The sequence below is a fragment of the Podarcis filfolensis genome (assembly GCF_964270895.1).
Source record: "Podarcis filfolensis genome assembly, chromosome: 1".
Taxonomy (NCBI): domain Eukaryota; kingdom Metazoa; phylum Chordata; class Lepidosauria; order Squamata; family Lacertidae; genus Podarcis; species Podarcis filfolensis.
The window spans coordinates 30,185,354-30,211,452 of NC_139604.1; the positions used below are offsets into that span (position 1 = coordinate 30,185,354).

General features: G+C 41.8%; 1 protein-coding gene across 8 annotated transcripts in view; it reads right to left on the reverse strand.

Moving 5' to 3' along the window:
- Positions 1 to 26,099, reverse strand: part of SLC4A10 (solute carrier family 4 member 10) — a 159,023-nt gene that overhangs the window by 88,519 nt on the left and 44,405 nt on the right. For all 8 annotated transcript variants that reach the window (XM_083577107.1, XM_083577103.1, XM_083577105.1 and 5 more), the window contains one exon: positions 11,425 to 11,506. In XM_083577107.1, the coding sequence (XP_083433233.1) occupies positions 11,425 to 11,506 (82 nt within the window). The remainder of the gene's footprint in view (positions 1 to 11,424; positions 11,507 to 26,099) is intronic.

A 26,099-nucleotide genomic window follows, 5' to 3' on the forward strand; every position in this document is an offset into this window, starting at 1 on the left:
CAATTGTTTTTTATTAAATAAGTTAAATCAATCTCTTCTACTTTGTGCAAGAAGTGGGGAAATGATTTCAGAAATGCTCACAGAAGCAGACTTAGGGGAGCGTGACTCATTTGCCTGCACTGGGTGCCGGGCCGAAAAGGCGCCACACAGGAAACTACTTATCAATAAGAGATTGGGACAGGAGTTTATCTCATCTGACAAAGTTAAAAAAAGAGGAGTTGTGATATATGCAAAGGAGAAACTATTACCGAAATTTATTTTTAAAGATGAACAAGGAAGATTCCTGGCAACTGAAATTCAAGTTCAAGGATAACATTATGTTTGCTGACTGGGAACAGTTGTGGACCACAGGTATGAAATTTACGGCATGTAATGCCTTAAGAGAGAATATTATGAAAATGATATACAGGTGGTACATGACCCCAGTCAAGCTTGCAAAAATATATCATTTGCCCGATAATAAATGTTGGAAATGTAAAGAGACTGAAGGTACATTCTTTCACCTTTGGTGGACGTGCCCAAAGATTAAGGTTTTCTGGGAGATGATCTATAATGAAATGAAAAAGGTATTTAAATATACCTTCCTGAAGAAACCAGAGGCCTTCCTTCTGGGCATTGTCGGCCAATTGGTGCCAAAGAAGGACAGAACTTTTTTTATGTACGCTACAACAGCAGCAAGAATACTTATTGCAAAGTATTGGAAAACACAAGATTTACCCACTTTGGAAGAATGGCAGATGAAGGTGATGGACTATATGGGATTGGCAGAAATGACTGGCAGAATCCAAGACCAGGGAGAAGAGTCGGTGAAAGAAGATTGGAAGAAATTTAAAAACTATCTACAGAAATATTGCAAAATTAATGAATGTTAGAATGATGTTGGATAGAAATTAAGTGGTTTCCAGCTGTAATGCTTTAAGAGAATATGAAAAAAGGGTTATAAATAGGTAAAAACATAATGGTAAGGATTTGCTGAACCAACAATTTGAGGTGGAATACAAAAAAGGGAGGTATGAGGAGGTCTGGGAAACAAGCTAAAGGAAAATAAGCAATGGAAAATTTGGGTGTTTTTAATTATTTTTATTTTGTATTTTTGTTATTTTTTTATTTTATTGTAATACTTTAAAAAATCTTAATAAATATCTTATAAAAAGAAAAAGAAAAGGCGCCACAACAATGAAGAACAATGGAAGGCGAGAGGCGGAGGAGCACTGAATGTTGAGAGCCAAAGTCTACCACTGCTGCTCATCACATTATTTAGTGTGAGGTGGTACAATTCTTGTCTGGAGCTTGCACATGGCTAAGAAAGAGGGAAGGATTGGAAATCTACTGCTATGGATTGAACAGCTTTCAATATTGTTGATACTGCGGTGCTATTTATTCTCTTAGTTCCTGACTTTCATGCTGTATTGAATATCATTTTTGGTATTCCTACTGAACATCAAGCCAGAGAACTGGTGCAGATGGAAGAGGATTGGTGTCATATGATCCACAAAGCAGACACCAGAAAGAAATCCAGTCATGGCATTTTGCACCCAAACGCAGTGACTGAATCCAGTCATACTTTGGATCTCAAACGGCTTAGTTGCCAAATATTTTGGCTCCCAAACAATTGAAAACCGGAAGTGGGTGGTTTTTTTGGAAGCCGAACATCCGACTGGGCTTCCGCAGCTTCCGACTGGCTGCAGGAGCTTCCTGCAGCCAATCAGAAGCTGCGCTTTGGTTTCCGAATGTTTGGTGTCCGTTTGACTTCCAAGGTATGTCTGTACTCTTCAAGGGCAGCCAACAATCACCTGTGAGCTACATGGGATTCAAACCTGCATCCTGCCAGTCCTTGCCCAGACCTCTAATCGCTACATCACACAAACCTTTGAGAGAGTTGACCACCTTTCGCTTTGATTCAGCCTTCCAGGTAAAGAGGAGAAAAGAAGCCTCATCAGGAAAACATGGATTGAAACTAATTAACCTTCGGTGCAAGCGTGGGTTTTTACAAGATCCCACTGGGTTACGCTATATGCTTGGCAGAATTCTAAGTAAAAAATAAAGGATCAGAAAACTCCTAAAGGATGTTTGCAGATATAGGGGAAAGCAGACCCTTCTTATAGAAGAGGGAAGAAAGGAAGGGGTGGAGGAAAGCAGAACATCTGTGAAGAATGGATTCAAACTCTGGGTTCCTGAATGATAAATTACAGCACAGAAACCAATAATTTAGGATAAAACAGGGAAATTAGAGGATTCTAATGGGCCATCGACTACTCAAGAGAAGACAGAACAGGAGCAAAGGAATAAACAGGAAGAATGAGGGCTAATGTGCACTGAGGTGATAAAACTTGTCTGGGGATGTACCATTTCAGATTGCAAGTGGGGGGGTGTATCTTTCATTTATTGTGTTTACTGTAATTGGTTTTAGTATTTTTGTTGTGTTTGTAAATAGCTTTGCGCAATTTCAGTCACCAAAGCAACTAATAAATACAAATAATAATAAAAACAATCAATGTTCCTAATAACAATTGATATATTATTTAGTTAGTTAATTAATCACTTGCAGAGAGGATCAGCCACTACTGTTTTCTATTATTACAACCCTGAAGCTGTGGGATGAGTTTCCTGAGAAGGAAATTTCGCTATCATATAAAGTGTGACTATTTAATTATATAGCATATGATTATGAAATAATGGATACTATTTATTTAATCCATATACTAATACTGATCAGTCTTCCTGTGGCTGTGCTTATGTAGCCTTGTCAGACTTTGCAAGCCAAGGCAAGCACACAATTGCATGTGGAAGTCTCAGGCTTCACTGACTTGCATGCAGATTGGCTACAAATTTAAACGTTCAAAACTTAAAAAAAAAACTCCACATGAAATAAGGCCCAGGTTAGAGCAGGAACCACAGTCTACCTTATATTTTCAATCCCCCTCCATCACAGACTGTAGCATACACATACACACCAGGGCTATATTGCTGCAACATTTTGTTGCAGGGCGTCACTTTTCTTTTATATCAAGAGTTGGTAATGTTTTGCTGTGGTGGTGGCAAGCTTTCCGATGCCATGAAAAAAGCTCTTCAAACTGAGCCAAAGCGAATTAAAGCAGTGTGGTGAGAAAGTGGTGTTTCTCTCATATCTCTGCCAAGTGACCTAACGTGGGTTGCCAGCACCCAGGGCCATGCGGAGGGGTGGGTGGGAGGGAAGGAAATGGATGGAGTACACATGCACATTCAACTGCCTAAGCCCTAAGGCGTCCTCATCACCCAGGAGATCTCAGCCACAGAGATAAGAAAAGAGAAAGATTTTTAAACAGTTTGTTTGTTTGTTTGTTTAAGCCTTTTAGGGCCACGTTTCCTTCAACAGGATCACTCTCACGAGAACTATAAATGGGTGAATAATTTTGTAAGTTGTTGATTATGAACGTACAGCTAGACAGACTAGTCACAAAATATATTAGCTGAAAAATTAGGGTGATAACATCTGTGTTGGGGCTAAGGAAGCTCTTCTTATTTTCATATATTTGTGGGTCAGTCTGTCAGAAGTGGAAACCTCTGCTCAGATGCAGGCCCCCGCTGAAATAGCAAAGTTGAAAAAGATCAGATTCGTGCAAGGAACTTCCCCAGCTTCTGTGTATATTATCATTCAAACTCCCTCTATCCCTCAGGCTTTATTTGCCATTCATTCACACTTTTCCTTATGGCAGCAAAAAATATATTATTGAGTGTTGCAAGTCTCACATAGGTATGGCCTTCCATTGATGCTGTAACATTAATGACTGGCCATTAATGAACGAGATTGGGAATGCATATCTGCTATTTCTCCTCCTTTATCAAAAGGCAATGAAGAAGATGACACTATCGGCTGCAATTCATATGTGAATAATAAGGCGAATACAATTTCCCCATCCCACAAGCAATTAGCTGGAAATTGTGTTCACAGGTCTCAATCCAGAGATGTCTGAATACAGCAGAAGGCCACTCTTCTGCTCCCACGCTCATGCACTCCACTTTCCTCTGCTAAACAGACGATGAGCACTGTCAGCTCAGAATGGATAGCAATAGAGTCAAGGGCATTTGCAAATATGCCAGACTGAGACCAAACCAGTCGCTAATGGACCTTGTCTTTTTGAACAGCATTCTCCCCTAATTCCTTTGTTTCCTTTCCCCACGAAATCTCATCATTTGGGAGACTGCAGGTAACGAAAAGGGTGTTAAAACTGAACTGAATTGATCAGTGCCTCACCCGTACTAGATACGGTTTTATGTTGTTCTCCAAGTTGTAAGAAGTCAAGGGAGTTTTAGCTTTCTTTTGAATGAGGAGCAGAGGGTACACTTAATGATGCTCCTGTGATATCCTTTTACAGTGGTACCTCGGGTTACATACGCTTCAGGTTACATACGCTTCAGGTTACAGACTCTGGTAACCCAGAAATATTACCTCAGGTTAAGAACTTTGCTTCAGGATGAGAACAGTAATCGGGCTCCGGAGGCGCGGCGGCAGCAGGAGGCCCCATTAGCTAAAGTGGTGCTTCAGGTTAAGAACAGTTTCAGGTTAAGAACGGACCTCCAGGACGAAATAAGTACTTAACCTGAGGTACCACTGTATTTACAGACAGAGGCATAGAATGGGGGGGGCATGCCCCCCCCACAAAGACCCCCTCACTCCCTGCCAGCAGCAGGGGCTGGAGAGCACAGAGGGTGAAGACCACCCTCTGCATGTCCTGCCCCCACCTGGCACACCCAGCCACAGCTCTCCCTTCCCAGGGTCAATCCTGGCTCAGGGGCGGAGAGCGGCTGCAATGCCTGGTGCACCTAGCCACAACTCTGCAGAACGGCTGTGGCATGTCCGGCTGAGGCTCCTCCTTCCCTGGATCAAGGCTGACCTGGGGGGTGGAGAGCGGCTGTAATGCCCCGGCGGCAACTCCTCCATCCCAAGGTCAAGCCCAACTCAGAGGCAGACTGCAGCTGCGGTGCCTTGCACGCCTGGCCAAAGCTCCTCCTGACACAAGGAAGGAGAGTAGCTGTGGCGCACAGCTACAACTTTCCCTTCAGAAGGAGAGCTGTTGTGGCAGGCCCACCCAAGCTTCCTATTTCCCTGGGTCAATCGTAATCCAAGGGACAGAGAAAGGCTGTGGCTCCTGCTTCCTCACAGCCAGCCAGCAGCTCCGGCAGAGATAAGAGAGTGGGCAGCAACTCTCCTGGATTGGGGTGTGCAATCCAGGGGCACCCCTGCGTCAGTGCCACAGCAGGCTCCCTCCATGCCCTGTCCCCTTTGGGGGCGCAACCCAGGCACAATTTAGATCCGCTCCGCCACTGTTTACAGATACACGAGCCAGGCATCGAAAACCAGTCCAGCACCCAGAGACACGAGAGTACTATTGTCTAAAGCAGAATCAGTTCTACCTTCGGCCTGCCCCATGGAAAGAAAACAGCACCCTCCTAGAACCTGTCATTGTACACCTTTTCAAGCCAGTTGCAAAACTCCCTTGCTATTTTGGAACTCTCTAAATGGTTTTCTCTCCTCCACATGCTGAGCACGTGGGGTGAATTTCAGCTCTTTCAAGACCATCTTTCATCCAGTTAGACAATATCAACTGATTATCATCACCAAATTCTAACAAGCAATGCCTCTTTCCTTGCTATATCATGTATGTTATAATATCTTCCTAGATCTTGGCCATTTTCATTTGACATTTAATTATTGTCTTTGTCAATGAGATTGTATCCAAGTGGCCAGATCCCTATATTGTGGTCTGTTTGCAGATAATAAACTGAGAATTATTATGAAGAATATGTCCAATAGGGCACAAATAGGTGTATAGGTGCTATTGGCCAATTCCCATCAGCCCTAGCCAGCATGGACGATGGTCAGGGATGATGGGGGTTGGAGTCCAGCAACATCTGGAGTGCCATAGTTTCCCCATTCCTGCAAAAGAAAATTTGGGGTTCAACTGTAATTGGGAAAACATATTTCTTCCTCTATTAAAGAGACACATTGCTGCAAAGTCAGAGTTCTCCTTCAGGTCCACAGTTACCTGCTAGCATTAGTTCTGAAGGCAAAGTCAAAAACAAAAAAAAGCCCATGCCCCATTCTCCACCCACCCCAGATTTAAGCACCTATGCAAACAATTGCTGAACATTTTGCTTGTTGATCTGAGCAACCATCTGTTCTGCCTGGATGATAGATCTGGATGTTGCTACCAGATCTATCTGCCAAAACGGTGACTACACAAGAAGACCAAATAAAAGCACAAAGGCCTCAATCTGCAATGAAAGATCTCGCCCAGTTTGGTGCACTGTTAATTTTCCAGCGTAATGTCAATAGGTAGTCATGCTTTCTTCAATTAAATAAACCCATTTCTTTAACAGCCAGTTATCCGTCATGCACCCTATTCCATACAAAGGGTAGGAAAGAATAAATTTGAATTTATTTTTCAAATGTTGATGGCTTCAGGTTTGAGGACACCTTGAAACAGGGGTAGCTAAAGTTGTGGCTCTGCGGGTGCTGCTGGACTGGAGTCAAGCCCAATCAGCAAATGCACAATGGTCAAAGGGATAAAAAGAGTCCAGCAATAACTGGAGGAACAGAGCCGTCCCACCCCTGCCTCATGCTGAGGTTTCGTAAGTCAACAAATCCCACTCAATATAATTTGACAAAGAACTGTTCAACTCACAAGATTAATCAAGACATCTCAGACAATGAAGAAAGCTGCAAACACATATGGTAGGTGCAGTAAAGGCTTCGTGTTTTTACAACTATTGAAGGAAGTCACGAGGTCGTTCAGCTTTGCAGATAATACTTTCACATTAATCATTATGCTTTGCATTGTAAATGCTGCACAGGAGGGGCAAATCTGATACACAGGCAGCCGAGATTTGTGGTTCTCCTGGGCTAGAGCCAGAAGGGCCTAGGAAGCTAACAACTATGACATGTGCTAGTCTTTGGTCTTTTCAGACCTGAGATCCATTTTTTCTGCCAACGTCCATCACTGGGCTCACTTACAATTTTTTTACCACAGGTTTCTCTCTTTTTCTCCTTCCTATCTTCCTGCCCTCTAGCTCTCTCTCACTCTCTCTCTCTCTCTCTCTCTCTTCTTGTCTCTTTGCTTTTAAAAAAGTAAATATGAATCTAAAAGGAGGTCACTGCTGGTGCAATCTACTATCTTCCTGCAACTGAAAACCAGCATCACGCAACAAGAATGGGGAACCTTCAGATGTTGTGGGACTCCATCAGCCCCAGCCAAATATCAGAAATGATGGAAGCTGTAGTCTAATAGCATCTGAAGGGCCACTGGTTTCCTAGCCCTGGCATAGACTGACGGTGACATTATGGCCTGCTTCTCCCATTGCTTCCTCTCTAACACAACAGGAAGGAAAGGCAAAATCTCACCAAAGCAAAGTGACTTACACTGGAGGTGTCCGGTGCAACAGAACAGCACTATTAACTACTTGAATTCTGAACGTCTGGCACACTAACCAGATCTTGCCACCCCAGAAATAATACTTTTAGGAATAAGAAGGTGTAGTTGAACTGGCAAGACTGAAATAAATATAAAATGCAGTTTTTTACAGGATAGTTTGTTTGTGTGCATGTGTGTGTTATACAATTACTTAACAGAAACAGTTCATCGTGGGGGAAAATGTGTTTTCTTCAGATGCACACAGACTTCATGAGCCATATCTGTACTTCAGAAAAGCTGAAGAGCCTGCTGTTACAAAAATTGGGGGAAATTAACACCAGCTGAAAAGGACAAGCTTCAAATTCAATGTAAAACAAAAGCTCATGAAAACCAAAGGGTGATATCCAACAATGGTCATACTCAAGAGCTGTGGAATCATAGAATTGTAGAGTTTGAAGGGACTCTGAGGCTCATCTAGTCCAAACCCCTGCAATGCAGGAATAGGCAGCTGTCTCATACAGGGATCAAACTTGCAACCTTGGCAATATCAGCACAATACTCGATCCAACTGAGTCACTGGAGGCTGGTTTGTTAGGGCAAGTGGGACAGTGCCCCACCAACTTCAATCTGCCCATACCAAGTCACCTGCCTGCCTTTTCACTTACAACCAGTCCAGGGCATTGTGGCACTCCTTTTCAGCTTCCTTTCCCTCAGTCTCAGCATGCACCTTCTACAACTCAGCAGAGAGGGTGGTGGGAACAACACCAGAATAAGTTAGCTCCACCTGGCTTTGGTTCTGGCTCCGCTTACTGTTTGAGCTTCCTGCTTTCTGCCCCATGAGTCTTGAAAGATGCCAGTTACCACTGCTCAGAGTAGACCCATTCAAATCAATGTACTTAAACTAGTACATTGATTTCAATGGCTCTTCCCTGAGCATGAGTAGCAGTGGACGTCATGCAAAGTGAGCTTATTCCTGCCCTGACCTACCTGGAAAAAAACAAATTAATTAACGAGGCTTTCAAGTGTGTGGCCCACAGCCAGAATTAATTTATCTTCCTTCTTTTAAACTCATGATTCTTTGGAAGAAGCGCCACAAGTTTCAGAAAGCCTCATGTGCCACGGGCAGCAATATCTCATTCTTCAGGAGAAAAATTGTCCATGGAGCTCTGAGCGCACAAAGTTGCCACAAGGGAATACTGGTGCAAAGAAGAGACAAATAATTTATGTTTTTCAGTTGGAACCTGGCAGAACATTGGTCTCCACTGGCTTAAAATAACAACAGCCACAAGTCAAATTCTAGATGCAACTATTGGAGAGAAAAAATTGGATTCTCCGTTGCACTAAAATCAGCACACTCTGGTAGAATGTTGTGCAGCCCCTGCTTTTTTCAACTAAGAATCTATACACTTGCATCTACTTTTATTCAATCATTTTTTTAAAAAGTCTGCAGGTTTAAGAACATAGTTAAAGCTCTCTAATTGTTGGCTCAAAGTGGAAAGTTGGCTCAAAGTGGAAAGTTGGCTCAAAGTGGAAAGTTGGCTCAAAGTGTTGGCTGAAGCCTTAACAGGCATGCCCCGTGATCAGTTGTACAATGTCTTACAACTTCCCCTCCTTGAACCCATACTTTTCCTTGGTCTTTCAGGCCCAAATCCAGATGAGGAAGATGCTCACTGAATTTCCCTGGTTTTCAAAAAGGAAATCTATTTAAATATTAGGTTCTATTAAACATGTGTGTATGTGGTTATGTGTGTGGGGTGTTGCAGTCTAAGTCAGAGTGGGGTTGCAGTGTGAGGACCAAAATGTAGGGTTCAGTGTAGGGTAGGTGGGTTCAGTGTGTGCTCAGGGTACATGGTGAAGTGGGATGTGTGAAAGCAGCTTGTGGGGTTCAGTGTGGGGCAGCTTCAGTCTCCAGCAGGATATGTGGAGACATTTCAGTGTGAGACAGAATGTTCAGGAGCTGGCAGTGGGAAATGTAGGTGTGGTTCTGAGGTGTTGTCTACCCTGACAATTTTTCAGGTTTCCAAGTGTGCCCACAGGCCCAAAAAGGTTAGTGGGCCCTCATCCTGCCACTAGTCAAAACCTCACCATGCCAGTAAAGGATTGCCTTCCTCAGTAAGCCTGATTAAAGTACATTGGTACTTTAAAAACTGGAGCAAAAAGAATCTAATGTCCATTTTCAGCACTGTGCTGTACTTTAATCGACACACGGTATTATCTTGTGATGTTATCTGACAAGATATTATCTGGGGATAAATCCCTCCAAATCAAGCTTCACTCATATCCAACACCCTTTTGTTAGCCTCCAATTTCCAAAAAGAAGAAGCTCAAAAGGCAAGAGGAGGCAGAATAAGGATTCTGCTATTCCATTGTGCCTTCCCTGCTCATTTTACTATATCAAATCACTCACACTCAGCATTGTCACAAGAAGAGGATAAAGGCCACCAACAAGGAATGGCAGTGATTGCTTCCCATGAACAGTACAGCTTTAGTCAGATCAAGCCTAAGACTTCTCACAGGTTGGAAAGCAGTGAGAACCCCACCCTCTGCAGCCTCCTCCAGTTGGGGAGCAGTCAACAAAGCCCTGGAGGAAGCAGACTCACTTCATATAGTGCACCTGAAGAGTAAGGAGACTGCCCTTCTCTCCCCTCCCCCTGCCTTCCAAGAAGCCCTGTATGACATCAAATTATCATGATCACAGCTAGAGATGGAGGAAAAATTCAACTAAGTACTTGTTGGAGACTAATCTATCAAATTCACACTATCTGAAGCAATATGCAAACTAAAACACAGTCATCCTTCAAAATCCACACTTATCTGAATTTTGCAATGCAGTTCTCCAACCAAAGGCATATATTAGGAGGAAGTGTACCTCAAGATGAAGGTGTTTGTGAAAATCATTATATTGGGGAAAACTTCTTGCAAAAATGTGTTCATTAGTCCAACCTGCATATATAAAAATGTGTTAGGAGAAATCTGCACTAATAAACAATGCTGATGAATTTTTGTGAGGATTCCTTAAAAAAAAAAAAAGCATGAATTGCTACAAAATGTGGAGAACTGAATTTCTGATTGGAAAAACGAGAAACCAAGAGAACCAAAACTGACAGATCCTTCCATTCTTAATCATACCCCTTCTACTACCATCCAACTTGCCCACAGAGGGCAAAGGTGGGGGCATCAAAGATCTTGTTACTTCCTAAAAGGATTCCAGAATGTAATAAAGGACAGCAATCAGTCTTCATTCATAGGTTTATTTGGAGACCCTGCTAATGGGGTTTCAGTTTCCACTTGAAACAGGAATAAATGCCTTCAAACAAACAAGGAAACAAACAAATAAATGGAACCCTGTTTGGTATTAACCCTGGTTAACACAAGTGTGGACTATACCATAGTTGAGACTGATCAGATAAAGGGAGGAGTTCTCACCAGGGAGGGGAGGAGGAGGAGGAAGAGTGAAAAGGCTACAGGTGAAGAATATGGTGAAGTAAGGTTGCCATATTTCAAGAAGCAAAAATCCAGACACAAAAAGTTGTTGAACCCGGACAGTTTGACAATTTCCCAAAATTCTCCCCAGATGCGAATTCCGTCATTGGAATCACATCCAGGAAAATCTAGACATATGGCAACCCTAGGCGAAGAGATCAGCAGAATCTTCGCTGGGTCTACATTATGACATTTCTTAAACAATTTATTATTCTTTTCCTTTAAATGAAATAGAATGTTGCAAACTCATAGCCACAAAGTTCAGGCATCCATTGTTCCAGGTAATATAGACTGGAGTTCTTATTCTGTATACTTTTTACCACTCAATAAAAGGGTACACATTTAAGCACCCATCCAGTGAGAACTATCAGTGCATAATTCATTAAGGATATACATACGTGCAAGAACAGAGCTTGAGGTTTTGATAACGGGAAAATTATTTTCACCAACAGACCCACCACACATGTGACCTCATAGACTTTTTGAACATGAATTAGGTTGATGCTGTTGAAAGACATAAGCCTGTGAATCAGAAAGCGCAAGTTCTCACCTTCTAAGTCTTCCTTTTCGAAATGTGTTTTGAGAAGGGAGCGTGTTCCACCCGTGTCCACCACTGCCTCCTCATCATTCCTCTGCAAAATAAAATAAAAAATACATCAGCCTTTCACTGTGCTGTCAGACTTGCGCAATACAAGGTGACAAGCATTTTAACAAGATACCTTTTTTCCATCAGCAAAAGAAAGGCAAAGAATTTTTTAATTTGGTATTTACAGATATAAAATCTAGCTCCATTTCAGCAAATGGGGGGCTTAGGATGGATACTTACTGGAACGCTCTAAAGCAGCGATTCTCAACCTGTGGGTCCCCAGATGTTGTTGGACTACGACTCCCAGCATCCCTGAGCTTTGGCCTTGCTAGCTAGGAGAGATGGGAGTTGTAGTTCAACAACATCTGGGGACCCACAGGTTGAGAAAGGCTGCTCTAAAGAATTAGGGAGCAGGTAGGATAAATTACTGTTCCACATTTTCTATACTGAGATACCAGACTTTCCCTTCAGCGTACTGTATTTTTAAATACCAACATGTAAAAGCCCACACCTCTGTTTCATTGCAGATTTGACACTTTCAGGATTGTCAGAATGCAGCATCAAGTATCATCAAGTACTAGCCACACGTAGTATGCTCTATACTCCTGCTAATGTTCACCTTGACATTTGCAAGAATGGTTGTACTGAAGCAAAAGAAAGACAAGCCTACTCTCTGAACATAAGGACTAAGAATACAGACAGAAACACATCATTTCAAAGGTTGTTAGAAGTGTTCTCCGCTGCTGAGACAAAGAGAACTCTGATTATTGCCTTGCTCAGCTCCTCTCATTGAAGGGTCCTTACAATGACACAGTCATCCAAAATTGGTTTACTGCTCCCAGCGTTTATCTACACATTTGATGCCACTGTCACCCTTCTTCCCTGAATCGTCTGCTTGAAGGTCTTGCTGCATTCAAAACAGGGCAACTGAGGAAAGCGCTCTGAGTTTCATCTGCATAAAATAAACCCTTCCTTCTTCGATGAGCAGTCGAGGATTTGTTTATTTTTAGGGGGGAAAGGCAATTGTCCAGATTCTCCAAAGTATTATTTTAAAACCACCTCTATTATTATTATTATTATTATTATTATTATTATTATTATTATTATCTGACTGCATTAAGGTTAATGGATAGATGTTCCCCTTTTGGCCAGCCCTGTACCACACAGTACAGGATGTGCAACAAAGTAGAAAGCAATTAGTTTTCATTCCAGATTTATATCTTCCCCAGGGCAGCGTGTCATATGCATGAGGACAGCTCTGCCCTCCCTCCCTCTTGATAGAAAAAAACTAAGAGAACACTCAAATGCACCCCTCCGATGATGCTAAGATTTGCACCAATCAGCTTTAGCTTGGGCAGACAGATGTGCCAGTCAGTTCCACACACACAAATATTTAATGCAGCAAGCGTGCAACTTTTGAAAAGGGGCACCATTCTTGGCATTAAATCAAAAGCAACAAACAACATGTTTAAAAATTGCATGGCACTAAATGTGCCTTAGAAAGGGAGAAAGCAGGATAAATACTGGAAATGAATAAGGGCTTATAACATTCTAATGCCCTGTTCAGCTATATATTGTTGACTTAAGCAGTGGCTTCACTCCAGTGTATACCTTTGGCACTGCCTGAACTGAGGCATATTAAATGTACAATCAATTGAGCTGGATCGATTCTGCATCAAGCTAGTGGATCACTGCATTAAGCTGACACTGGTTTTATTCGCTGAACAGTCAGTGAGTTGTTTTTAAAACCACCCATGCATTGAGTGATGCAAAACAGAAGTACTTTTTAAAATATTGCTCTCCCCACACCCCACATTTCTGCAATTCTGAGAGTTGTATAATTCCACCTGCATTAGAAATTTAAAACAGTAATCATACCACTTTAAACAGTCAAGGTTTTCCCCCAAAGGATTCTGGGAGCTGTAGTTTGTTCGGAAAGCTGAGTGTTGTTAGGATCCCCCTATTCCCTACAATTCTCAGAGTTCCCAAAGAGAAGCAAAAGATGCACTTTTGTTTAGTGGACTGGCACTGCACCCCACTGATGGCTTCTGGATGGCAAGTATACCTTCCTTCTACCAGGGCTGGATTTAGGTTTGATGAGGCTCTAAGCTACTGAAGGTAATGGGGCCCTTTATATGTCCAGCTGTCCCTTCTCAACAACAAATTGTCGCTCTTTTTTGTGTTGAATATATGCCATATGTAATTTATGGACCTAATAGGTATCTAAAACCATTTGCACATAACAAAATATGTAATTTATCAAAGTAATTGTTGAACTGAAATACAATTAAGAAGAAGTATATTAATAGTGAAATACAATTAATAAGAAGTATATTGTGGGGGGGCTCCAAGAGAGTGAGGCCCTAAGCTACCCATCTTCTAGTACACACGCCTGCGTACATACCTGTGCATATTATTGATTTGCCAAATTACAATGGGGGAATGGGAATAAGAACCATAAACACAGGAAACATATAACCGTACTAGGATGATGGCTGTCACTGGAAACAGCAAAGGAAGTTTCAAGGGACATTGTGGTAGAATGGGGGAGAAGGGAGAGGCTGCTTTGCCCCATCTCTTAAGGATCAAGTTTTCCATGGTTCAAAATATGAGCTCACTGAAGCCTCACAGATCATAGTACTTCAGAGATCATTTCCCTCCTCTATCCCAAAATGATACTGCCACCTGATATAAGGCATATATGCTCACAGGTTATGTAAGGACCAAGATATGCCCTGAGACCTGCGGGTATAGGGCAGTATATAAATTTAATAAATAATATAAATAACAAATAAATAATCCTCACCAAACTTAGCAAAAAGTGAGTGCAACAATGAGCTAAGCTACACATTACACTTGCCATGTGATCATCAGTCCAGCTAGGTCTATTCAAAACTTTGAAAGCTCACTGCCCACAGGCAAAGGAAGCTAAAGGGGTTTAGAATTATGCTCACAGGGGAGGAGAAGGCATTGGCCAGCCTTCTCCATCTGTTATTCATTTTTCATTTCTCTCTTTTTATCATGAATAATCTCCCATAGCCATAGCGAGGAGAAGATTACTTGGGGAACAGGGATGCCTCCAGCAGCTTCTCCTTCGAAGTGACTCAGGTTTCCTTGACTGTATGGAAGGAACCTTAAAAGTTCCAGAACTCAGCCACTTTTCAAGTGCAACAGGTAGCCCAGGAACAGGGAATGTGTGGCCGTCAGATGTTGCTAGACTGCAACATCCATCTCTTCAGTCCATTGGCCATGCTGGCTGAAGCAGATGGGAGAAAGAGGCCAACAACATCTCGAGAGAAACAGGTTCCCCAGCCCAGATGTAGCCTGTCCCTCATTTCAGCATTAACCTGCTGATAACTATGAAGATAATTTCTTCTAAATATTAGCAAAAATTAATTGAGAAGATCCAGTCCTCTTTTTCAGGTTCTCATGTTAGCACTTTTTCCCCACAACTGAAGATCAACCCTGGCCATACTCAAGAGTCTGATACATTTTATGTGTGGCAACTTGGTGAGGCCATCATTTAACCATGTCATTTTTCACCCGCACAATGAAATGAGTAATTACTCAGACTGTAATATGCATTCAACATGCCACACAATTGGGATAAATTTTCAGTCACATAATTCAACCTTGCACAGAGAACAGCGGTGGCGTGTTGCAGCTAAGCCCCATTAAAACCAATGGCATTTCCATATAAATGCTTTGTGGAGATAAGGTTGAGTCATATATTTCCAATTTATACAGCTGCCATTTTACATACCCATTTTAAACTTACGTGTTAGCAAAGCTACTCTAGAATGCTGGATCACTGAAATACTGGTGGAATGCCATATTGAATTTACGTACATGAAACACCATTCTAAGTACCAGTGAATCAAAGTTTGAAATAAGGACCTTATGCATTATATCTTGCACTGCCCCTTATATAACGAAGCAAGAGAACGATTTTTAGCACCTATAATGACAAGTTCCCCTGGCCAGAACCCCTCTGACATGATTTTATATCTCCTCGCAGACACAGGTAAGTATGTGACCTGGCGTGTAGCACTCTTTGCAACTGCCGCTACGAAAATTAGAGCAAATTATATATCCAAGGTAGCCACCAACTGTAAAGGAGATGAATTTATTTGACCCTATCTACATCAAGCTATATTCTATCTTTATTACCAAACTAATATAATTGCACATTGTATTAATTAACATTATTTTTTAATCTATATGTGACAATTTTAGCCTATAAATTTTATTGTTTAATGTCTTAACCTGTATATTAAGGTACTTTTATAGCTCTGTTTAGAGTAGGTAAATTCTTGATAGTATAAATGTTTTAAGTTTTTTGTATCAATCCAGTATATTTTCTTTTAATTGTTGAATGATTCTGCGTAGATTGCGGCAGCCCTTGGCTACGTGCAATAAAACTGACTGACTGACTGACTGACTGACTGACTCTAGCTGAGGCTGCTAATGAAGCCAGAGACCATCTTGGCTGTAAGTCCTGGAAGACCTGATCCCTGCCTTGCAGGCTATTTCCACTGGCGGGAGGGCAGGGCCCTGGCTGACTCCAGCTATAAAAGCCAAGGCTGCTGAATAGACTTTTGGTTTGGGGTGTTGTTTGAGAGGTTTTGTTGCCGGAGGGAGCGGGGGTTTGTTGCTTTTATTTTTGTATCTTTATTGGAGGAAAGGGGCATTAGGGGATGAGGAAAAGGGAAAGTTATATTGAATATGCAGAAGTCTGCTCTCATGACATTGGCTACAACCCTTTATGTGCAACTGTGGGCCATACAAATTATCTGTCAATTAATATAACTAGCTCAGAGAATCCCAAGGTCTCTGATGGCTTCAACTAATTCAACTGGTCAAAAACAAACAAATACCTGCCTTGGACGCAAATAAGAACATAAAGCAGCTTTAGGTAAAATAACTGATTTTTAAAACCATGTAATACCATAAACTTTTTCTCGCCTTTGGTGGCATACAGCGCCACATCCTGAATTTCAATTCCTTCCAAGTTGTAGAACTGCAAATGCCTACATTATTGTCTCATTACAATTATCTCCATCCTTTAATTATCATGTCTCAGGCTTCATTAAACCATCATGTGCTGTCTAAAACCTTATCCATGCCTATGTACTCAACATGCATAGGGTTTCCTACCAAACTATTTCACAGTTCCAAAGTTTAGCATTGCAGGGAATGGATGTATGGAGCTGCCATTTTCCGTTTCGCTCAGTTTCTCATTTTTCCAGTCTTAAATTTAGTTCCCCACCCCCATTTCTGCATGCATTTGCAATTAAAATAAAAAGTCAAGCTAAAAACATGTATGTGTTTTCATGTATCTTCTAATGTGCACATTTCCATAATCCATTTTGCCTAGCATATGCATTTTTACAAGCAACTTTATCCCAACAAAACATGATTTGTACATTACTTTCACTCTTATACACATTTTGGCTTTCAATTTTTACTAAACAAAAAACCCTCCCACACTTTCAGTACACATTCATTGGCTGGAGATCTGCGCTGAAAAATTCAGAGAAGTGTGAATTCCAAGGGCTTGTTGCTTTGGTTTGCCTATTATTTCGGCAAACGCAATTTGGTAGCTCCATATTAAAAGGTGAACCAAATGAAATTTCTCCCTCGTCCCCATGGTTAGGTAACAATCACAGCTTACGGGCTACACTGAAGCGCAAGTACATATGTACCTGGTACACTTGCAAAGTATGTAGACAAGAAAACTTGGGTGACGTCTGTGCAGTCATGACGGGGTTTAGACCACCGTACATATGGGTCATAAAATAACTGCAGTAATGACCTATGTAGTTAATCGAAAACCTGAGAAACGCTCTCTAAATTATTCTCTCATTGAACTCTGAGATTCACAGAGAGAATGCCAAAAAGCTTGAAAGGCAGTTGAGTCCATCCTTTTAGTGAACCAAAAAGGCAGTTAAGTCCAAGCCCTTGCCCCCATCCTCTCTCATTTATCAGCCTACAGATCATCCATCCTAGGGTTGGTTCCAGGCATGGAGAGGCCCTCAGGAAAGTGCCCTCTAGTGGTTCCCCTCTTATGTCAATGCACCATAGCTGTGGGCTTACCTGGCAGTGGATGTAGGAAACTACGAGCAATTCTTAAACAGCCATGACACATATTCATTATTCATTATCACTCTAGGACACTGTGGGAAATGAAAAAAGCAGCTCCCACTGGGGGGGGGTCATAATTTACATTTCTCATAATGCCCTGAAGCAAAGGCTGGCTACTTGCTAGCCGCCGCCCCCCTTCTCTCTCTCTCTCTCTCTCTCTCTCTCTCACACACACACACACACACACACACACACACTATTACCTCTTACAAGCAATGCCAGTACTTGGCCCCTCTCCATCAACCCACCAATACACTGGAGTTTCTTCCTTCTAACATCATTAGCAGAGTTGCAGCAAGGTACTGGATAGACTCTGGGCACAGGGCCTTGACACAAATTTGGATACAAGTCTATTTTTAGGCATCAGGCACAGACTTTTCTCTTTACATGAGCTTTTGCCCTTTGTTTGAAGGCTGGCATTTTGGCCTCTTCCAGCAGGGTAGGATCTTCAAGTCTTGCCCTATTATCTGTATAGTTGAGTTTTTAGATTTTTATTCAATGTTCTTAATTGATTTTGTGGTGAGCAGCTTGAGGTCACTCTGAGAAAACAACTAATGCATATGCATCATCATCATCATCATTAATGTACTGAGTAGCTACGGGCAGGCCAAGATGGCAGGCTGCTGGGGTCTCAATGGCAGTGGACTTTGCAGCATGGCCAGCTACCCATTTTTAACTTGTTTCTTAAAAGGGGAAATGGGCAAGGGATCTAGGGCCTGGCACAAAGGATCAAGAGAATAACACCCCTGGGTCATCAAGCTTCTGCACTCAAACATACATCCAGTCCATGCTCACCCCAATCATATCCCTTCCTAGCTTTCATATTAATCTTTCCCTTCTACAGGATTCCTCCTACATTGATTTATTAGCATGTCTCTGCCCAAAATTAAGTATAAATGGGAGTTTTAACAATCCTACAGAATTTCAGATTGTGAGTGTACCAACATGTTCAGGAAGGTTGGAACATTTCCAACCAAATATATCTGAACTGACAGGCAGACTTCTCTGTAAAAAAAGGCAACTGTAATTTGGCCAAGAACCACAGGTTTACGCTGATACCTACAGGGATCTATGTAGGTTTCCACATTTTATTTCAAACTCCAACTAGATGGTTGCTGTTGTGTCTCCCCACACACCCATAATACATATATATATATCTATGTGTGTGCATGCACAGAGACAAAATGAAACTAACATCATTGCCAAAAGAGAAATCTTTTCCATTTGTTTTTCAAATTATGCTGTAGAAAAGCTTACCTAATCTTAGACAACTCATTTAGCTATTTGTCCATTACGATAGGTAATTAACGTGTGTGCTGCAGAATCCTATACATCCTTACTCAGAAGTAAGGCCCACTGTGTTTAATGGGGCTTCCTTCCACAATAGGTTTAGGATTGCAGCTTAGAACATGAACACACACACATTAAAGGGAGGAATTGTATTGGGTAACAGTTCTTCTGGCTTTTCCATGCACAAGTGCATATACCGGAGAGAAAAAACCCTCAGCGCCGGTAAAAAAGAAGCTAAGGTTTAAAAATAAACTGGTATGAGTCATGCACTCCAGGCTATCTTAATTCCAAATTAAAATGCTCTGACTGCATAAGGAGAATGCAACTTGGTGCAGTTTATGTTTGCTCAAAAACAGTGATTTGCTGCTGTACCACAGTCTTCAGAATTGAAGAATTTTCTAGCACTGCTTACTTTATACAATTATCCATTTGTAGAAATTATTCATTTAATATCATAATATTCTTGGGAAGAGTATATTATTTCCTTTACTAATGAGTAACCGATGAGAGCTAGGAAGTTGTCCAAAGCTCTTATGAGTGATTTGAACCCCATTCCTCCAGATATAAACCAAGCAATAAGTCTGGTTTATATTTACATGCACACCAGGAACTTCACTGAGAAGTATGTTGATATAGATTTCACCGTTTGCATGTACCCTTTTATAACATTTGTTAAGTTGTAGACCACCAATACGATTATGAATCTGTCTTCATAAATTTGTGAGACTATCCACATCATCTCTGATACATGGTATTTTTGACTGTGCATGCTGGGAATCAAATCTGGGACACACACACACACACACGAAAAGTATTAGCACTGCCACCAAGCTAATCTCATTTACCACCCCCTACCTTCCTTCTGGCTAGGTCAGTTTAATCTTGGAATGCTACAAAATATTACAGGCAGATAAAATAAGCTCTGAAAAGCTACGCTGCTAGGAACACAAGAAATTCTCACAACAGCACCATGCTTTCGCAGGTCAATGGAGCACAAGACAAATTTCCTTTAGAAAGTCCTTTCCATGTAGAAATGTCTCCAAACCCTACATGCATCAAGTACATGTAGCATTTGTGTCTGTTCTGTTATGGGTAAATGAGGCAAGAGTATAGGTAAATACCCAGAGTACTATATACCTGTGCCATTGAGAACTATGCATGGAATTTATGCAACAGGCCACAAATCAGCATGCAGTTTCCGAGTAATAGGTTTAGTGACTGAAAGAATCTGGGATCCCAAAATGTTTCATGAGCGTGATTGACCATACATCTTCCTCCTTTGCATTTTCAATTTTGGAACAATTTTGCAAGCAACATGGCTTCCTGCAGGACAGAGCAACATGTTTAAGACGGCCCCGAAGTAACCCACTGAAATCATTGGGCATGGCTAACTTCAGTCTATTTGTTCCAAAGGGTCTACTCTTGAGTTTCCATTCATTCATTCAATTGTTTTATTTGTGTGCCGCTTTTCCACACACATGAAATCGTGCTCAAGGCAGCTTACGACAAAGAAGCAGGGATGCATTTCAAACAAATGCTGCAAAAACCATTTCATAATAACATGGCAAAACAATAACATAGCAATGATTTCGTAGCACAGCAAAACAACAGCAATTTTGTAACAGCATAGCAAAGCAACAGCAAATATAATAGCATACAGTACAGGAAAAAAAACCACATTCCAATTCTATAAATATAACATTATTACGTAAACAACATGCAGCATCCAATAGCAAAAATAATAAGGAAGATTCATAGCTACACCTTGGTCCTAGAAACATCCCTCCCATGATATTGCTCACGGTCATCTGCTTGTCTTAAGTTTGTCTTAACTGGATCCTACCCTCAATTTTTGATATACTGTAGAAAAGAAATAAGGTCATAAACTGCAGTTTTCTCTTTCTATACGTATAGGCAAAAAGTGCACTGTCATTCATATTAAAAGGTAAAGGTACCCCTGCCCGTACGGGCCAGTCTTGACAGACTCTAGGGTTGTGTACTCATCTCACTCTATAGGCCGGGAGCCAGCGCTGTCCGCAGACATTTCCGGGTCACGTGGCCAGCGTGACAAGCTGCATCTGGCGAGCCAGCGCAGCACACAGAAACGCCGTTTACCTTCCCGCTAGTAAGCGGTCCCTATTTATCTACTTGCACCCGGGGGTGCTTTCGAACTGCTAGGTTGGCAGGCGCTGGGACCGAGCAACAGGAGCGCACCCCGCCGTGGGGATTCGAACCGCCGACCTGACGATCGGCAAGTCCTAGGCGCTGAGGCTTTACCCACAGCGCCACCCACGTCCCGTCATTCATATTAGTTTACTACTACTACTACTATTAATAATATTATTATTACATTTCTACCCTGCCCTTCCTCGCTCAAAGGAACCCAGAGCAGCATGTCAAGCTTCATTAAGTGATACAACTTCCAATGTTCCTTTATTGAATCTTCATTATGTCTGAATTGTTCTTGTTTCTTAATCCTGCCACGGTGAATGACAATAGCCTTTTATTGTATCTGCATCCAAGACTTTGAATTGGAGGCATGCCAGATACATCTTCAGTGACTGGGTAACTCTGATTTACAAGATGTGGGACCCAACGCCGACGACTGACTGGAGGCATGGGGAGACCACATTTAAAGAGAGTGCCTGAGCTGGGGCTTTGGAAGAAAACTGCTGTCCGGTGATTCTGCACAGAGCTGACACCACAGACAGAGGAGAAATGCCAAACACTAATGAAGACTGAAGTAGCCTCAGCAAATAGCTACCGGTAAGTGATGCAACTGTGAAGATGAGGACCAAGAAAGGCATGGATCCAAGCAACAGACTGAGAGCCTTTACACTACCTAAGGTCTGTTCCAAACTTTGTAGTCTGTGCCTGAGAGTTCCATGCCTTGCGCATGATACATGACCCTTTGGCTCTGGTTGGTTATGTTGTTTTATTGCTGTTTCTGTTCACAATATAGACAGGCAGAAAATTTCTTTTGACGCAGTGCCTGAACTCAGAGGCACATTGTGTATGCATCATTTATTGGACTGATCTAGCAAGTAATTCAGGAGGTTGTTTCTATGGAACTGTGTAGTTCAATCAGGGCAAGAAAGTGTGGGGCAGGGCCCAATTTTCATTGTATTTATTTACCAGTTTACATAAAATTAGCACAACAGTAAGCATCAATGAAGTGTCTATATATTTGAGCCCTGGCATCAGAAGCAGCTCACCGAATGGGAGTGGAGGGATTCTGCTAGCTTTCCAGCTGGTGCTTTTTGGGAGGGGTGAAGAGGTCAGCACAAAGTCTCAATGTACCAGCAAAAACAAACTGTCCTTCCTGCCAGTGCAGTTGCACCTTGCTGGCCTCCCCACCACCTCACCCTTCCCAGTAAGGCAGGAAGCTGGCGTAATGGCTCCACCCCACTCAGCAAGCCACTTCTGTCTGGCATTGCAAATTAATTCCGGGCTGAGCTTTAGAATGGAACCCTAGGCATGCCTATTCAAAAGTAAGTGTCAACATGGCTTAGTCCAAGAGAAGTGTGCTGTCAGTCACCTCTACCTCCAGCAAAGGTAGGACCCAGGTGTTACAGGAGGTTTAAAAGAGGGGATTCAAGTTCAACAGGTTTGAGAGACACAGCCACACACGAAAAAAAGAATGTGCCAATCATGGCAGAAAGCCATCTTGCTCTGGTGAATTAGATTCATTTTCCCCAGATGTGCCAGAATGATTTCTGCAAAGTAGCTGGGGAAATATTTATGGCTCGCAGAAGTGTCACAAGGTTCATTAATGCTTAATAACATTCATGCATGGTTTGCTGTTACAGCAGGGTGCCTATAGGAAGACATATTGATGAGCTGCCCTTAGAACAGCAACCTTCCATTACAGATTACTAGATGGAGCAATAAGCACATGACTGATATAACAGACTGAAGACCTGCAGTCAAAGATTTGTCTTGTTAGTGCAAATCAATATGTGAAATTCACAATTTCGCCATTTCCTCTGACATCTACCGCTTCAACCTCCACAGCTTCCTTGCCACACTATTTTCATCCTGTCCAAAGCAGAAAGGCCCAATTACTCCCAAATCCCGTCTGAGGTTTTCCTCCATGTCCTACCCTTGTCTTCCACCCATTTCCCTCATAACTCTTATCTTTTGACCATTGTGCCTTCACATTTCTACTAGCTATCCTCTTCCCTTCTCCCTTCATTCCCTATGCATCTGGGTCATGCTGGGTCCCAGCTGTACTTCCAAACCAAAGCTTCCTTGCTTGTCCAGCATCCCATCTCCAAACAACCGCATGCCTTGTCTGCTTTCCAGATGACAGCAGACAGTCCCTCGTATCTCTGCACCTCTGCCCTTTACCCTTCTCTCACAGGAAGTGTATTGTGTATCCAAATTCCTTCTGGACCATTAGAACATTTATTAACATCCCATGGCATCATAGCAGCTGAACTGGTTGCTAGAGAGGGGGTTCAAAGCAAGCAGACAACGCAAGGCAGATGTTAATCCTTGTAGGTAAGATTGTTCAGATGTTCAAAAGTATGTATGTGGGCTTAAAATGTGAAGGGGGTACACACACAACGTCTGCCCCATCATTCCTGTGCATGTCAGCTCTTTGAACCTATGAAGGTGACTCAAACTACATTTAGTTAAGGTCATTTAGCATCCTCCCTATGAACCAGAACTCTGTACAATTAGCTTCTCAATAGACGTGAAGAGTCTAACCACATTCAGATGAATGCAGGTTGAATCTTCCTGCATGTTCAGTATGGAAAGGTTGGGAGAGGAAGGTGCAGAGCACTTAAGATATTTTGGAAATGGTGTGCTCACTATCTAATAGGAGTGCTCATGCATTCATCTGACTATTTATTTACAAAAACATTTATTCACTGGCATTTCATGAACTTATGACAATACTCAGGAAATGAAATCATAAAACGCTATTTTTAAAAAACAGCGCATAACAATCATTCAGAGGACCAGCTAATCAAGAACGTTTTAAACAACTGCACAGACCTGCCGCCATAAAAAGGTCTTCAAGGAAGTCAAAAGTGAGGATGCCTGCGAAATCTCTGCTGGAGAAGCCTGAAGTGGGCTTCTGTTGTTACAGCTTAGCCCTCTTCTTCCAGTGTACAGGACACTGATTTTTTTTCTCAAAACACTCAGTTCTGACACTCAGTTTGCATTTTCAAATCACTTCATAGAGATCCCACAACAAATTTAATTGCTTGTAAATGATTTGTTTGTTTGAAAAACTAGCCAGCCAAATGCAATATGCTTGGAAAATACAGAGTCACTGGTCAATGGTTTCCACTGGAAGCCCATTCCCCAGTTCTATGAATCCTCTGAACCCCCTGGCCCTGCTCCCCTTCACTGTTGCTGCCTGTTCACTTGCCTTGTGCAAGCTGAAACAAGAGCAAGGAAGAGGAGCCTCCACACAGAAGCAGCTCCCCTGGTGGGATGGAGCTGCAACTGTCCCTTCCTGGGACAGAGAGTGAGAAACGGAGGAGAAGATCAGCACCGTGTGGGAACATTGTTAGAAGCAGTGGTTGGGTTGGAGACTGAAACTCGGAGCCACAGAGAGCGAGAGTGAGTAATGGATTGCTTTGAAGTCATTTCTGCACCGGGTAAAGTAATTTTTAGCCCCACAGCATGTCGTGTATTTTGCCCAACCTGTCCTTTGTTTTGCCTGATCAAAGGTGACAACCCTAGAGTTCTATTAAGACATATGGTAGACAAAACAAAACAATGGGAGAAGAAGAAACCAAGTTCTGATGGAAAGACACAGTCTTCAAGTTTTATAAAATAAGACACTGACATACCAGAACTTGAGTTGTCCTCTAAGATTCAAAGCTATGTAAAGCAAGAAATGGTTTATAATTAATAATTGTTCACACTGCCCATGCTTAAGTTCTACTAAGCAATTTATATTATTTCCATTCTACTCTGAACACATTTGATTATTTTAAGAGCCTTCTCAAAATGTGGATACTGTATGTGCTAACAGTTGTTTTATTGCTGCTTCCAACAAGCAAACAAACCATTACTCTCTCAATGTACATAATATCCTTTTAATAAACTATCTTAGTTAATAGCTCATTCTGTCTCCAGTGGTGCTATCAATCTTACTTAAGCCTATTATACAAAGCTACTTGGAGGTTTCACAAGCATTTGTGCTTATTATTGCCGGTAGTATTGTATTTTATTACTGCATAAATAAAAACATATCAGCATTCACAATAAGCCATGGTTTCACTTAATGTGACTTGCAAACCAGGCCAGTGGATCATCAAGTCCTTTCTGGAGGCCTGAAATGGAATAGCCTTACAGGGGAAAGCTGGTAGAGAATTCTAAAATTGAGGGGCCACCACAGAGAAAGCCCTGCTCCTTGTGCTCACCAATCTCATAATGGGCAATTGAGAAGAGCCTACATCATTGATTTTAACATGCATGTAGCTCTGAGTACAGACAGTTAATACCACTGGCCATTCATAGGCGGATTAATGGCAGATACAGCTAATCCTATTTGAAAGCCATCTAGGTTGGTGGGCATCAACACATCTTGAATTAGCAAAATGTATACTTGTCTGCTGTGTAAATAACTACTTCCTCTTGTCTATCCTGAATCTTCTACCACTTGGCTTCACTGGATGACCCTGGGTTCTATTAATATGCAAAATGGGGAGAATTTTATTTATTTATTGCATACCTTTCTCTGCACCGTGCACAGTGTCCCTCCTATTTGTCTTTTTTCCTAAAGAAAAAAAAATCCAAACCTTTCCTCATAGAGGAGTTGCTCGAGACCACTTACCCTCCTGGCTGCCATTTTCTGAACCTTTACCAGCTCTACCATATTCATTTTGAGATGATCTGGTCCTCATGAAAAAAAATAAAATCAAAACTAGCCTGAAAGATCACCAGAATACCCACAGGAATTTCAGGCAGCTGCCAAGAAACAGAATGTACTCCTTGCATTAAAATTCTCCAAAACTCAATTCTGAAAGATGATTAAACATGGTTTGTAGCAACTGTAAAAGTAACATTAAACCCATTCCAAAACTAATCAAGCTTAAGAATGTGTTCATCTCCCCTACTGTTAATCAAAACGTAAGCTGGATAAGTACACCAGGAAACATATCAATTATAGTTACAAGCCACAAAACAAATATTGTTTTAATATATGTTTTTAATTAAAAATGATTGACCAGATTCCTGCG